Source organism: Brienomyrus brachyistius, chromosome 7 (genome assembly GCF_023856365.1).
Source record: "Brienomyrus brachyistius isolate T26 chromosome 7, BBRACH_0.4, whole genome shotgun sequence".
Lineage (NCBI taxonomy): Eukaryota > Metazoa > Chordata > Actinopteri > Osteoglossiformes > Mormyridae > Brienomyrus > Brienomyrus brachyistius.
The window spans coordinates 5,223,865-5,237,920 of NC_064539.1; the positions used below are offsets into that span (position 1 = coordinate 5,223,865).

The 14,056-nt window shown below is 49.4% G+C and overlaps 2 protein-coding genes across 8 annotated transcripts in view; both read left to right on the forward strand.

Annotated features, from left to right (window-relative positions):
• LOC125746730 (bromodomain-containing protein 3-like) overlaps positions 1–14,056 on the forward strand; it is a 195,347-nt gene that overhangs the window by 88,941 nt on the left and 92,350 nt on the right. The window lies entirely within an intron of this gene.
• rxraa (retinoid X receptor, alpha a) overlaps positions 1–14,056 on the forward strand; it is a 77,144-nt gene that overhangs the window by 1,154 nt on the left and 61,934 nt on the right. For all 7 annotated transcript variants that reach the window (XM_049021099.1, XM_049021094.1, XM_049021098.1 and 4 more), the window contains exon 2: positions 146–479. In XM_049021099.1, coding sequence (XP_048877056.1) covers positions 452–479 — 28 coding nt within the window. In that variant the 5' untranslated portion in view covers positions 146–451. The remainder of the gene's footprint in view (positions 1–145; positions 480–14,056) is intronic.

Consider the following 14,056-nt stretch of genomic DNA (forward strand, 5'->3'; position numbering starts at 1 on the left):
CTACGTCTACAGAAAGAACTTTAATAATTTCTGACAGGCATATAAAAACAACCTAAGAAATATATATGATCAAAATCACTCAAAGCAAACCAAACAACAAATTAATAGTGTGATTAATTAGCTCCCTCTCACATTCTTCATTTAGGCACGTCGTTGCGGGGGTGTTTGTGGCAGTGGGAGTCCCCCCTGGGAGGGTCCCCTTTGCAGCGCAGTCCAGTAGTTCGCGAAGTCGATGGAGTGAAAAAGAGAGAGAGGGGGAAAGAGGAGCCCGTGAACGGAAAGTACTACTTACATTCAGTGAATTTTGACACGACGGGACGCGGCTTTTTGACGCTGTCACTTTTGCTCGAGGATCGTCCTCCTGTGCCGTCAGCAACAGCCACCATCGCCTTCAATCTTGAAAACTCAGAAAACACGTTCGCGTTGGCTGGCATGAGCTAACCCGTAAGATATGGAAACAAAACCTTTCTTGTCACTGGGTAAGTTTATTTTTCGGATTCCCTTTCTTTCTTGCTACGTCTCAATTATATACCGTTTTATATTTGTAATTATTTGGGGGTTTGGATTGCAGTGAATTGTCAACAGGATTACATGCTTTTCATCGGCATCTGATTTCCCTATTCCGCTGTCGTTTGCCACTTATTGCCGCGTTTGAAAATTGCGTTAACACGAACCTAGGAATAAAATTGTGCAGAATGCCTTTAATTAAAGATCAGTAGTTTAATACCAGTGGTCTCCGCGTAGTTTGATTTTGGGCCCTGATGTATGTGAAAAAATATATAAAAAGCTGAACTTTGGAGATGATGGGCTTGTCAAAAACAGAGGCACGTCACCATCTCTGTAACAGTGCGATCAGAGTTTGATGACAGTCAGTTGAGTTGAAAGTGACATTTCAATGGAAAAACTACAACCAGTTACTTTCTCGGTCTATCTTACCATGCATTTCCGCCTAAACAATTATACATTCAATTTAATGTAAGATTACAATCCAAAGTTTGCTTTCTGACCGAAAGCGGCGGGGTGCGGATATGAAAGTATAGTTATACTAGCCTAATTATCCAATGCAACTTTTAAATGATTTCCGTGCATCCCACAGCGTGGGTAATAACAGTTTACGGTGGTGCTTTAAATGTGTGCGTCTTATTATTTCCTGTAATTGCGGTAAGAAAGCCCTTTTTATAGCTTGCTTTGACGTTGACATAAATACACTGCATCTGTTTGATACGATTATATTTGACTGGCATTGGCTCGAACTGTATGGTTCGGATGGTTCGGATGCCAGTAACCAAATTGGATTATATATAACGCGGCACACAGTGATGTGGACATAGCATAAGTGGGCTAAGTTCTGGTAGCTGCTTATGATCACCAAAAATATAGCTTTTCTCGGAAGCCTATAAATAATTTTTTATTTTTTCTTTAAAAATAAAAACTGGCCCGTAGGTAGGGCACCCGTTTCACTTTCACGGCAGGCCCAGGAAGTCTTTTCGGGTCCGGTGAGTCGCATGGGCGACCCGGCTGTCCCTCGCACTTGAACACTTTGAAGTTCATCGCTGAAGTCGGCCGAGATGGGAAACCAAGCGAAGCATCCCTGTTTGTAAACAGCCGCTGATGTTGCAGGGCTGTCACTTCCCGGGGCAGAAGGTGTAAAAAAAAAAAAAAAGCGAAATCGTCCGTGTGCGAGGCGTGAAGATCAAGCCACTTCGCAGCCTTTGATTGCGCGGCACGTCCGCAGCTTCGTCAAGGTCTACGGGGGAGGGGATAGACATTTTGTTACGGGTTAAATCAGTGAATGGAAACGTGCAGATTCCGCGTATTTTTTGCGGAGAGACTCGGGATATTGTGCGAGTTTAAAGCTGCCCTCCACCTGAGATGAGGAAGGCGTTTGATCAAAAGCGGCGACAGCTGCGCTGAAACGGAGTCGCAGTTTTTATCGACATATATCTATAAGTCAGACTGAGCGCGTTGATATTTAAATTTCTTGCACTCACCTGAAATTTCGTGGCACGTTGAAAACACGTGTTTTGTTACCGGCCGCAATGTATATATGCGTTTAAATACGTGATTTATACCCTCAGCATTGCATTGTGTTATTTATATGTGCTATGTAATGTTGTGTATGTCACTACTATTATTTCCATCCATCCATCTATCTGTCCAGTGCATTTTAAGTTCTGATTATCCAATTAAGGTCCTGTGTGTTTGATTGACCTGTTGTCCATATACAAAATGTCAAATTCACAGTGTATGTTGATTAAAGATATGTACCATGTAGAAATATGGTCAACCTTAGGATTCACACGTGGTTTGATGCACACCTGAGCGCATTTACACAAGCCCGAATGCCCCCCTTAAGATAATGTGTGCCCCTTCAAACCATGAGAGCATCTGTCGGCAAGCTCTTAATAACCAGAGCTGAATTGCTTCCCTCCAGAGGCGGACGTGGTGGGATTCGGGGTTTGGCGGACGATAGAGGGATAAGGTGTGTAGTTATTCCTGTGTAGACCCGAGCAGGAACACGCATCTGAGAGCATGCCCATCTGCAGCGGCAGGGTTGTGGACCAAATGCTGCAGCCTTTGCGTGCCCCCGACCCCAGAATATGCAGGTCCTTGTGTGGTGAACTCTGCGCCCGCAGAGCCGATGGCTGGGCACGAGGGGCGCATCTAAACAGGAAGAAGTGAGTAAGGGATACGAGAAGGTGGCGGATGTGCGAAACCGCAGCCCCCGTTAAGCTACCAGCCCCGCCTCGGAGCAGCAAGGGGGCCAGGAAGCGGTCCCCACCATGCATGGATGGATTCTGGGTGGTGCGGAGCACAACGTTTGCCGGACCTTCAGCGGGTCCGTATTGGGCAGTGGGTTCATAGGAGACAGTCAGTAACGTCCTCAGTCATGGGGGGGGGGGGGGGGGCAGCCAGAGAGAATGGTACCCTAGAAGACAAAAAGACATAGACCCCAATATATCAGCCAAACGTTTTTACAAACCAGTTGATATTGTTCAACTATTAGTTTCGATTTTGAGCCTGTGGGCTGAGTGAGTATGACATCTACCTTGAGAGATGAGTGTAGAAATCTGAAAGGCGTCATGCATGGTGGGGATCTGTCTGGGAAAGAGATCCAAAAGGTTAGAGATGGTCGCTTTCGGGTGGGGGGGGGGGGGGGGGTCGTTTGGACAAGGGGTCCCGGTGCTGAGGTTCCGGTACCAGACAAGCGGGCGAAGACACCTGCTTGCTGTTTGTTTTGTTGCTGGTAGCCTGAGGGTATTTATTGCACGTTCTGCTTTTCTGGATAAACTCGGCAAAAGTTGGTGATGGGTGTGTGTGTGTGTGTGGGTGGGGGGTTCAAGTGTATGGAGCAAACCCCTCCTCCCCCAATTGCTTGAGGTTCACAGTCCTTTAATGAGCGCCTGAGACTGACATTGTAAGAGAAAAAAATGTAGGAGGAGGGTGGAGTTAGGGGGCCTGGAGTTGGAAGTAAATCAAGAACAAAGCTAATACTGGGGGTGGGGTCTGGTTTACAGCGTGGCGTTTTTGTTGCTGGGGTAGAGTTTGGCCCCTTTGTGAACGTCCACAGCTGTCATTTTTATTGGAGAGGGTTTTATACGCAACGGTAATGGCTTAAAGTGACAGTGTTGCTTTTTGCACCTCTCTCCAAATCAAATGTGGTCACCATGCCGACCCCAGTCCCCATTGGCACAAAAGAGATGGGCAGAGGTGACGCTGCAAACAGTCACGAGGGCCGACGAGAGTCGGAGGCGATCCCGACAGCCGTTAGCCCCAATTCTGTGGAGGAGCTCGATCGAATCTGCACACTTGCTTGGATTATCGCAGTGTCGCCCAGTTGGTTCGATGTTGCGGTGTCTGAATAAAGTTGCACTAAGCCCCTCTGCTTGAATGCAGTGCAGTCTGCATGCCTGGCAGACGTACTGGAAGGTTGGACAATATTGCACGTAATTATTTAAACTGACCTTTTTTTCTTAAATACCCAGTTTTCCTTTATTTCTCCCTCTGATATTTGGTTCTCTGGCAGGTTACGCTTTGACCTTTCCACTCCGTTACAAGTGAATTGAATTATTTCAGATTTAAGGGGCATGTTCCGGAGTGCAATTGTGATGTCATAAGTGAATGAAATTCCAAGCATTTTTTTTTCTCAGGCTGTGGCTGGCTCCGGGGTCTGTCTGCATGCCATTATGATGCCGTTCAGGGTGCAGACCGTACCTTCACAGCCTGGCCCTTTGAAGTGAGGAAGCCCTCTGATGAGATTCGACCCGATCTTTCTGCGTAAATCGCAGCGAGTGCGGGGTTCGGATTGCCCCCCCTCGCCCTCCCAGCCCCGCAAATTATATTTCACGGGCGCTGTGTTTACTGGGCCCTACCTGTTTTTATTCCCCATGCTGCGGAACATGCTGCCCTGGACGGACGTGATGCGCGATTCTGCACACAGCTATGCTGCGCTCCACCGGCCGGCATGGTCTCAGGGTTGCGACTTTCCGCGATTATTTACGCTTGTGGCCCATCGACTATACTTGATACTCACAGGACCACGAGTCTTTCTATTTATGGAAAGTCCAGTTCATCTGACAATAAATAATCCTGTTTGGATCAAATGTAGCTTTAAGCAAACAAAAGCTGGTCTTATTCATTGTGAGGAAGGATGATCTCCGGTGTCCTCAAAACAAAGAAAGGTCATTATGGCTCTATAACTGTAGTGCAGACCACTCTCTGCAGACCACTCTCTGCAGACCACTCTCTTTGCATGGCATTGATGATGTTAGCTATAGTCTTGTGACGGGGAGATTCGGCAGGCTGCTTCTCGCACACCTCGGGCTCACTGCAACCCTTGGGGGGGTCCCAGAGAGTAGTAGTACTTTATTGATCTCGAGGGAAAGTACTATTGCTACTCTCTGGGACCCCCCTGTGGTTGCAGTGAGCCCAGCCTGTGCGTGAAGCAGCCTGCCGAATCACCCCACCATGGAGTCAACTACTTCCCCTGACAATATCGACCAAACCGCTCATGTGAGGCATCGTTTGGTCTCCCTGGAGCAACCTGTAGTCTGTCCCCTTGAGGTCATCACATGGGTCACTTTGCAAGGTCCGTCACTGCCACCCCCCGAGTGAAAAACACCTCTGCATATCCGGATATGCACGCATGTAGCGGTGCAGGGTGCAGGGCAGCACACTATGAGTACAGTAGTCCAGCAAACATGCCTAATCCTGTAGATGTGGTCTAACCTCATAATTTATTGCATTGTTGTTAGAACCCTGCTTTTTAATGTAGCTCTGTTGCTCCCCCCCCCCCCCAGTCTCAGGGTTACTAATCCTGTGGCTCACAAACTTGCAGTGGCCGTCATTAATGTTAGAGTTTTCTCTCGGGGTCTGGAACAACCGGCCTTTGCAACTTATGCACAGTATAATGACGTGCATTCCGCTGCTTTGCCGATCCTCTGCCTCGCGTATACCTGCCTCGCGTATACCTGCCTCGCGTATACCTGCCTCGCGTATATCTGCCTCGCGTATACCTGCTTACGTAACAGCTGCCTGTATAGACTGTGTGTGACATCTTAACTGTCCTCGACAGCAGGTCAGTTACCTGCACACTAACTGTCCTGGACAGGTCATTCTGCAGCTAGCAGTCTTACTTTTCAAAACTGGAACTTTGTGTTCTGTACACTGAAGGTTATGAAACCATGTGCTAAACAGCCTTTCATGAAACAGTCTGTTCTGCTGTCCATGTGTATCCTTTCTGAGATTTACTTTTAAGTTTAAAGTTTCAGATTTTATGGGAAATTCCTTGTGATTGAATTTCCTGCATTCCAGGTGAGTCCAGATCTGTTACAGAAATGGCAAGAAGTCTGGGTATAATATACTTTTTTAAGGTCTGGTGGAAAATGCTTTTTTTTCTGAATGGGGACTTTTTGAGTCGTAAGGTGTCCTGTTTTTTCTCTCAGTCTTTGTGAGCTCAGTCCAAACTCGTCCGGTGAGTTTGCAGTGCCGGGAAAGTTCGGTGGGAGAGACACTCTTTGTTTTTACTGTCCACGAGCAGTGAGCTGGCAGTGATTTATTGCGTGTGCTCAGCTCCCCGCTCCCCCAAACGCCACCTTCTTTCGGCCCAATGGCGGTTCATCCTCCCCGCCTGCATCCCCCTCCATTCAGGGGCTGTGAGACTCACCGGTCCTGTCACCCTGCCTGAAGTGGCGTGCGTCCATCTCGTCACAGCTTCCACGTGGATTCTGGGCGGCTGAGGCTTGCCGACAAGACTTCATCTGCCAGCCAGCCCCATCCCACCCCCCCCACGCCCAAAGGAAACAGGAAACAATGTTAACTGGAGAGAGAAAAAGAACGAATAAAACCTGACCCTGACACTCCTGGGGTTCTCCCAAACTTTTGATGACCGTGGGACCGGCATGCGGACCGAAGGGTTACACATGACTACACATGATTAATAGTGAAGTATCATCCACATCAATGCTTGTCTGCTAACTGGGGGAGGGGGGGCAGTGGGACCCATTTAATAAGTTTAGCCATGTCAATTTATTTCAGATGTGATCAGAACAAGGTTGTAAAAAAATATAGTTCATTTTTGAAAATTGACCAACCCCCTCCCCAAACCCCCAATGTTCCTAGGTCCAGTGGAAACCTGGCATGGACTAGCGGTTGGTGACCCCTGCTTTACATGGTGTTGGTTATTTTAAAACAACTGAATAATTTTTGCTGGTTGTTAATTTTACATTGTTATTTTAACGGTAAACCCAGCACAGCTCATTAAGCATGACTGCGCCTTAAACCCCTTTAAACACCATAACACAGGGGTTTTCAATTGGCTCTTGTGTCTAATTAGCTCAGCTTTCACTCCATAAGTTTAGGTCTTGGGGGGCGTATTTGCAGAGTTTTGCCCACCGGCCTTCTTGACTCTGAGATGATTGGGTGCCCCGTACCACATTTCTTGTTGGCAGAGAGATGCCACCCTGCATTAGGGGGAAGCGTTGTCCCCTTCTTTTGGCAGGGGGGTTTGGAGATACAGTTCAAGCTTGTGGAAATCTGCAGCGAGCCAATCAGGCATCTTCTTCAGCAGTGGGCCAATCAGGCATCTTCTTCGTTTGTCCCCAAATCAAGAGGCATTTTCAGGGTCCAAGTCAAAGTTCTGCGAGCCGAGGCCTTGTGCTGGAGGGCAATCCAGGCACTTCCTGTTTCCTGTCCTCGTTCCACGCAGTCACCAAGTCGTCAGACTTGTCTTTTTATTGAGGCACTGGGGGGCAGGGGGGGGTGTCAGAAGCATTTCAGCATGTCTGTGTGGTACTGTTACCCAGATGACAATAGTCTGAGCAGCGGGACAGCCTGCGGTGGTGTCTGCGTCGTCACCCCGCGCATTCCACGGCCGCAGGAAAAGCGCTGACAGGTTCAAGTGTCACATGGCAGGTTGTGGTGCGTCCGTTTTGTGGCGGGCGGGCCTTTTGTTTGAGTTAAAAGGCTGGTAACACCGAGATCGGGCCTCAATAACCTGAAAGGGTGCAGGCAGAGGTCGACTCGTTTTGGGCGATTCAGGCTGTTTGGGTTCCGCTCTGCATATCCACCTGTGGGGATGACTGGGGGCATCTTCAGACGTCGGCATGGGAAAGAGAAAAAGGAAAGTGGCCGCGAAGTTGTAGGGTAGACCTGCCATTATTACTGCAGTGTAAACAGCATTTTAACAGGATGGATAACGTCACCTTACATTTACATGCATGGATCCAGGCCTTTCTGTATCGTCCTGTACAGTGTAACTTATAATCAAAAATATACAGAAGTCATTTATACTGCTACATTGTTACAATAACAAAGGAAAGGCAAAGCACTCAGATAATGTCCCCTTTTTCTGCTGCTTTCATGCAGACGTTTTTTCTATAGCATCAAGAGGAAGCTCCAGGCATTTATGACAGGATCTGCATGATGCTAGGGGGACCGGGGGGGCGTGGGGGTGGAGGGGCTGTTAAACTTGCACATTGGTGCTATAGGAGGTGGGGGCTGTTAATGGCATGAGACTGAGTAAAGCAAATGAAGGGTGTGGGGGGAGCAGGCCATGATATTAGCTTTGTGGGGGGGGTTTGGTGGGTATGGGAGGGGCTGTGGAGAGAGGAGGTCCTACATTGGCGGTGGCAAATCTGCAGCAGCGAACGAGTGTCTCACAACCGTCTGGTTGGAATTCAGTTGCTTTCTATTCTTGCTCCTTACACTTTCCCCTCTGCTGTGGTTCTTTGAGCAGGGAGGGGGGACATTCCAGGCTTTACTATGACCCAGATGAACCCCGCCCCCACATCCACCCCAACTACCCCGCCTCCGCCCACCAGTGAATTTTTGCTATTAAGAGCCCGTCGAGGGAAGACCTGCCTACCGCGGAAGCGGGGCGTATCTGAGTGATGGCAGGCGGCTTCGGGGAGATGGAGTTGCTGCTCACACAGACGCGTGTTTAATGTCGATTCGATCCGGAGGGTCCTTAATGAGGGCAGGGTCTTCTCTGATGGGGAGGAAATCGCAAATGGGCTTCGACTTGGCAATCGACTGTTGAAGTGAGAGAACTGTGCACACATCAGGGAAGGGAGATGTTTAATATGAGGATCCATCCATCCAACCATAGTCTAACCACTTATCCCAAAACACTGCCGTGGGGCATTGTGGGTATCCAGTGCCTAAATGTGCTAATGTACATTCATTGAAGTGATTTTTCAGTCCAGCTTTGTCATTGCTTCAGTTCAGCATCAAGATGGATGATGTCATTCCCTGGCTGCATTGGAGCAGGGGTTGTCATCCCCAAGTCACAACTATGTACTAAGGGAACCCCCCATCAGTGAAATTGAGGCCTGTGAGACAGACCTCTTCAACCCCATGATGAACAGTCACAAAATGCCATCTACATTGCAGGGGACTTCTGTCGTTTTCAGTTTGGGCTTACCTTCAACTCGGCATGACCTACTTCTGCGTGGGGTGGGTATGACCCTTGAAATTTGGAACCAATACACATGGTTCACTTTCCTCTATCAAAGACTGTGAGCCACTCAGCACTAGTTCAGTTGCACAAAGAAATACCCCCCCCCAGGTTCCAAAGGTGGTATAGTCCACCAAGACAGCAGTTCAGAGTGTGTGTGACTGTCCCCATTCATGATTCTCTTCGCACACGTATGCGTGGGCAGTGGAAGCGCACAAGTCAGGAGCTCTGATCTCCGTGTTTGAAGTGGCCCAGTGCTGCCAGAGGCCTTAACAGCCCAGTATGGTTGCTGGACTCCTTCACGCTGCACGCGTTTAAAGGATTTAAGCAAATCCGACCGCTTTGTCGGGTGCGGCTGCGTCAGCGCGGCCTGGTGGGGGGGGGGGGGGGGGCAAATCCATGCGCGTCCTGCATCTAGGCATGGCCTGTTTTCACCATGTCACTCTGCAGATGGCCTGTATTCTTCTGCCTGGCTGATCGGACAGCTGGCTTTGGCGGGGGGTGCGGGGGGGGGGGGACGACACACACCGCAGGCCTTGTGTTGCAGCCTCGTCCTGCTCCTTACAAACGCCATCATGCTGTTATCGCCTGATACCACCAGAGTTCCTGTGAAGAACAAGACACACACTGCAGCCATACAGTGATCAGCTAGTAAGAGGGCATGCGGGGTAAATCAGGTAGATATCGGGATAAATCAGGCTGATATGGGCCTCAATCAGGCAGATATGGGGATAAATCAGGAAGATATGGGGGTGAATCAGGCAGATATGGGGTGAATCAGGTAGATATGGGGTAAATCAGGTAGATATGGGGATAAATCAGGTAGCTATGGGGATAAATCAGGTACATATGGGGATAAATCAGGTAGATATTGGGGGTAAGTCAGGCTGACATGGGGTAAATCAGGCAGATATGGGAATAAATCAGGTAGTTATGGGGATAAATCAGGTAGATGTGGGGGTAAGGGGGCGGCATGGTGGTGCAGTGGTTAGCACTGTTGCCCTCACAACCTCTGGGACCCGGGTTCGAGTCTCCGCCTGGGTCACATGTGTGTGGAGTTTGCATGTTCTCTCCATGTCGTCGTGGGGTTTCCTCCGGGTACTCCGGTTTCCCCCCCACAGTCCAAAAACATGCTGAGGCTAATTGGAGTCGCTAAATTGCCCATAGGTGTGCATGTGTGAGTGAATGGTGTGTGAGTGTGCCCTGCGATGGGCTGGCCCCCCATCCTGGGTTGTTCTCTGCCTCGTGCCCATTGCTTCCGGGATAGGCTCCGGACCCCCCGCGACCCAATAGGATAAGCGGTTTGGAAAATGGATGGATGGATGGATGTGGGGGTAAATCAGGCAGACACAGGGTAAATCAGGTAGATATGGGGATAAATCAGGTAGATATGGGGATAAATCAGGTAGATATGGGGTGAATCAGGTAGATATGGGGTGAATCAGGCAGACATGGGGATAAATCAGGCAGACACAGGGTAAATCAGGTGGATATGGGGATAAATCAGGTAGATATGGGGGGTAAATCAGACAGACATTGGGTAAAACAGGTATATATGGAGATAAATCAGGTAGATATGGCGGTAAATCAGGCAGATATGGGGTAAATCAGGTAGAGGAAGAAAGGGAGTGAGAGGAAGAGAGAGTGAGGGAGTGAAGAGTAGAGAGGGAGGAAAAAGGGATTGAGAGAGGGATGGAGGGAGAGAGAACGAGCTCCCTGTATGTAATGGAGGCGGCTGAGAAGCACTGTCCAGCTGTGTCACATCATTCCCTTTTTTGTTCATTTTGGCCCAGTTTGAGTTGCACTCAGGTGGCCTGAGAATGTCCAGCAAACAAACTGTGACATTCTGTCTCTCTAAATCAGTGCCTGATATCTCCTATGTCTTGCTGGGCTAATTCAAGCTGCCTTTAATTAACTCATGGCGCTGTTTCTGTGCACCTTCTTCTGCTAAGAAAAGCATCTTCAGCAACAGAGATCAAATCAACATTTTTTTTTGTCACTTTTACACAGTCCTGAGAGTCCGATCGCAATCAGTGAGCTGTCAGGTGATCCGATGTAATCTGTGACACGTCTGATCACTGGCAAGGTGCCATATCTGCTGCCTGAAGACCTTAACATCACGGTACTTGCTTGTTAAACACCGTAGTTAATCACTCCTGAAGAATTTGGCTCTGGAGATATTTCCCACAAATATTGAAATATGAGGGAAACACGATGGATCATCCATCAGGTTCTGTAGACCCTTCCGTTCCATGGTTGTAGGTCTGGCCTGACGCTTTATTCTGGATTCCTCCCACGGTTCTGTAGGTTGGGTGAACCGGTTGCTCTAAATAGTCCTTTTGTGCACCTCTGCATGGCGTGACGCCCTGCCCCATGCCCCCCCACCCAGGGTGGATCTCTGGCTTTGACCTATTATTACTCAGGAGGCACTCCAGGCCCCTGTGACTCGCTGGGTAAGCGTTCGTTGGAAATCGATTAGAAGATGACATAGAAGATGACATAGAAGATGACACGCACAGAGCTCAACAACCACAGTTTCTGGATTTCTCACGTCTGTTGTGTTATTCATTGACGACGAAAGGTAGCAGCTTTTCATGATGATCCCGGCAGGGTGCATACACAGGGGCGGGACCTCAGGGGCACTGGCCCCAGCTGAAAGCTGATTGGTCCCCAGCATACCCCTTCCCCGTCACTCACCGATTCAAAACATATTATTGGCTAAGGATAAGGTTGGCCCCACCTTATGAATTATCCCCCCCCCCCATTTCTGGGATCGCCCCTTGAGTGCTGAAGGAGGTTTTTTGACTATAGAGGGGTTTTCGTTTCTGGTGAAAGTGCCCATAAAGACCAGAACATTTCCTCTGAAAGACCCCAGACTTCTAGCCATCTTCACATCACACAAAACCTCGTCCACACAAATGCCCCATTGTTTTTTTTTTTTTTTTTACGCCTCATCTCGCTCTTTTTTTTCTCCCAAGGCAGGTTGCTGCCAGCTGACCCCCTTCCTCAGTTCGGACGGCCGGGGATCTCTTTCTCAGAAATGTTCCCCCTGAGGTTTCTGCTGTCTCGCTTCTTGCAGAAGACCTGCTATGGGATGAGAGAGATACGATCTGCTCTCGTTTATTTTTTTTTTCTTTTCTTTTTTTTCTGTCACACGGGACTCTTTGCGAAGCTGTCACTAACAGTCGCAGAATCTTAGTCACCCGTATGGAAACTGTCCTCTCATTCTGCTGTATACACACCCCCCTCTGCTTCCCACCTCCAGGTTGAATTTAGGAACAACAATCACAAGAAAAAGCAGTGAGTTGTGGACCTGGTCCCCCCCCCCCCCCCCAAAAAAAAACAAAGTATTTGCTCACTCTGCAGCCACGCGCTGTAGAAGATTAATCCGATCGCCGGCGTGTGCCTTGACCTACTTTCGCCCCTCTCTCGCTCTCCTCTTGGCGACACGAAGGCGGTTTCACGCGAGCGTTTGGACTCAGTTCCCGTAACGACACCGTTCTCTCTCGCCTTAGCTGCTCGCCCCCTGAGGGCGCCGGGAATGCGGCCGGATGCGCGGGGCCACAATTTCCCGCCCAGCTTTTGACGCCGATGTGGCTCGCTTGAATCGATAAACATCTTGACGGTTGAGTTCCGTTACTGGGTAACCTGTCAGCAGCCGGAGCTGGTATCTGTTGGTAATTATCTAACTGTCCCAGCCAGCTCACGCTTCCCAAAGCGTTCTGGCAAGGCCGACGCCTCTGTGTTTGTTTGCATTTCTCGCGTTGATGGGGCACATTGTTTCCTTAAAAGCTTTTGCGAGTCGTTTTGGATAAAGCATCTGGAATGGGGGGGGGTACTGGAAAGACAGTAGGGCAGCGGAGGGAACATAGAGGCTTGTCGGTAGGTGTAGGGGGCTGTGGCATGCTGTGTTTACACCTTGTATCTCTCTGTCGATCCCACGGAACGGGAAGTCATTGGAGAACAATGCTCTCCCAGGGAACAGGATGAAGGAGCAGCGCTGCTCTCTATGCTGGGGGGGGAGGGGGGCTGCAAGGGAGTGAAAAACCTGAATCGGGACACGTTTCCATTCAGCTCTTTTGCATTTCACTCCAGAGGTTTCTGCCCCTTCATCGCTGAAACCCGATGACATCACTGGCGGGCGGGGATGTTTGTTGGCGGGTGTGGGAGTCCCAGGAGATCAGGCCGGGGGGGGGGGGGCATGTGTCTTTTTTCGGAAAATAGGAAATAAAGCTGCAGCGACATTCCTTGAAAAATGCTGGTGAATGAGGGGGGGCATGAAACACCGGCAGGTAGCAGCCAGAACCCCTGTGCGACACGGTTGCTCGGCAACAGGCCCCGCCCCGTGAAGCGGCACGGCGGCAACCTGCGAGTGGAATGCGTGGCATGTTGTCATTCCTGAAGAGCGGCAGAAGGAGGCAGGTGAGCACATGTGCCCCCCGCCCCGCACCCCCCAGCACCTGCTGTGCCCACGTTGTCAGTTGCCCCCTCCCTGGCCCCTGACATTCGCTGGTGGCTGGGTTCAGGTGAAGGTCCGCTCCTCATCCAGGACATGGTGCTGAGGCGAGGGAGTGATTGAGACACGCAGCTGGAGATACTTGGAGAAAATTCTACTGGAATAGCTATGAATCCCACCAGACTCCCGTGAGGGAGCCAAAGAAGGAGGGAGAGCGCTGAGGTGTGGTCAGCCACCTGGGAAAAGACATTCTGCTTCCTGAAATCCGTGCACTTCCTGCCGGGGCAGGTCAGCCATTCCCAAAACTCCAGGATTCCCAATGGATCCTTGCTGTATATTAATAAGAAAACAAGCAGAAGGAAGAGTCACTTATCACCACTGACAAAGGCTATTCCCTCCTTTATACATTAATGCCTGATTGATTAATGTTATTATTAGCTGGACTTGGTGTGTGTTATTGTTGTGATGGACTAGTGTCACATGCAGAGAGGCACCTGACTCAGTGTTATATAAGCACAAGGAATTGGATGGATGGATGGATGAGGCATAATCTATTAGCATGTTCCTGGCAAACAATTCTTAAATTAACAAACAAAGACTTTACAAATACAACTGAGAAACCATGTTAAAAATGTACAAATTTT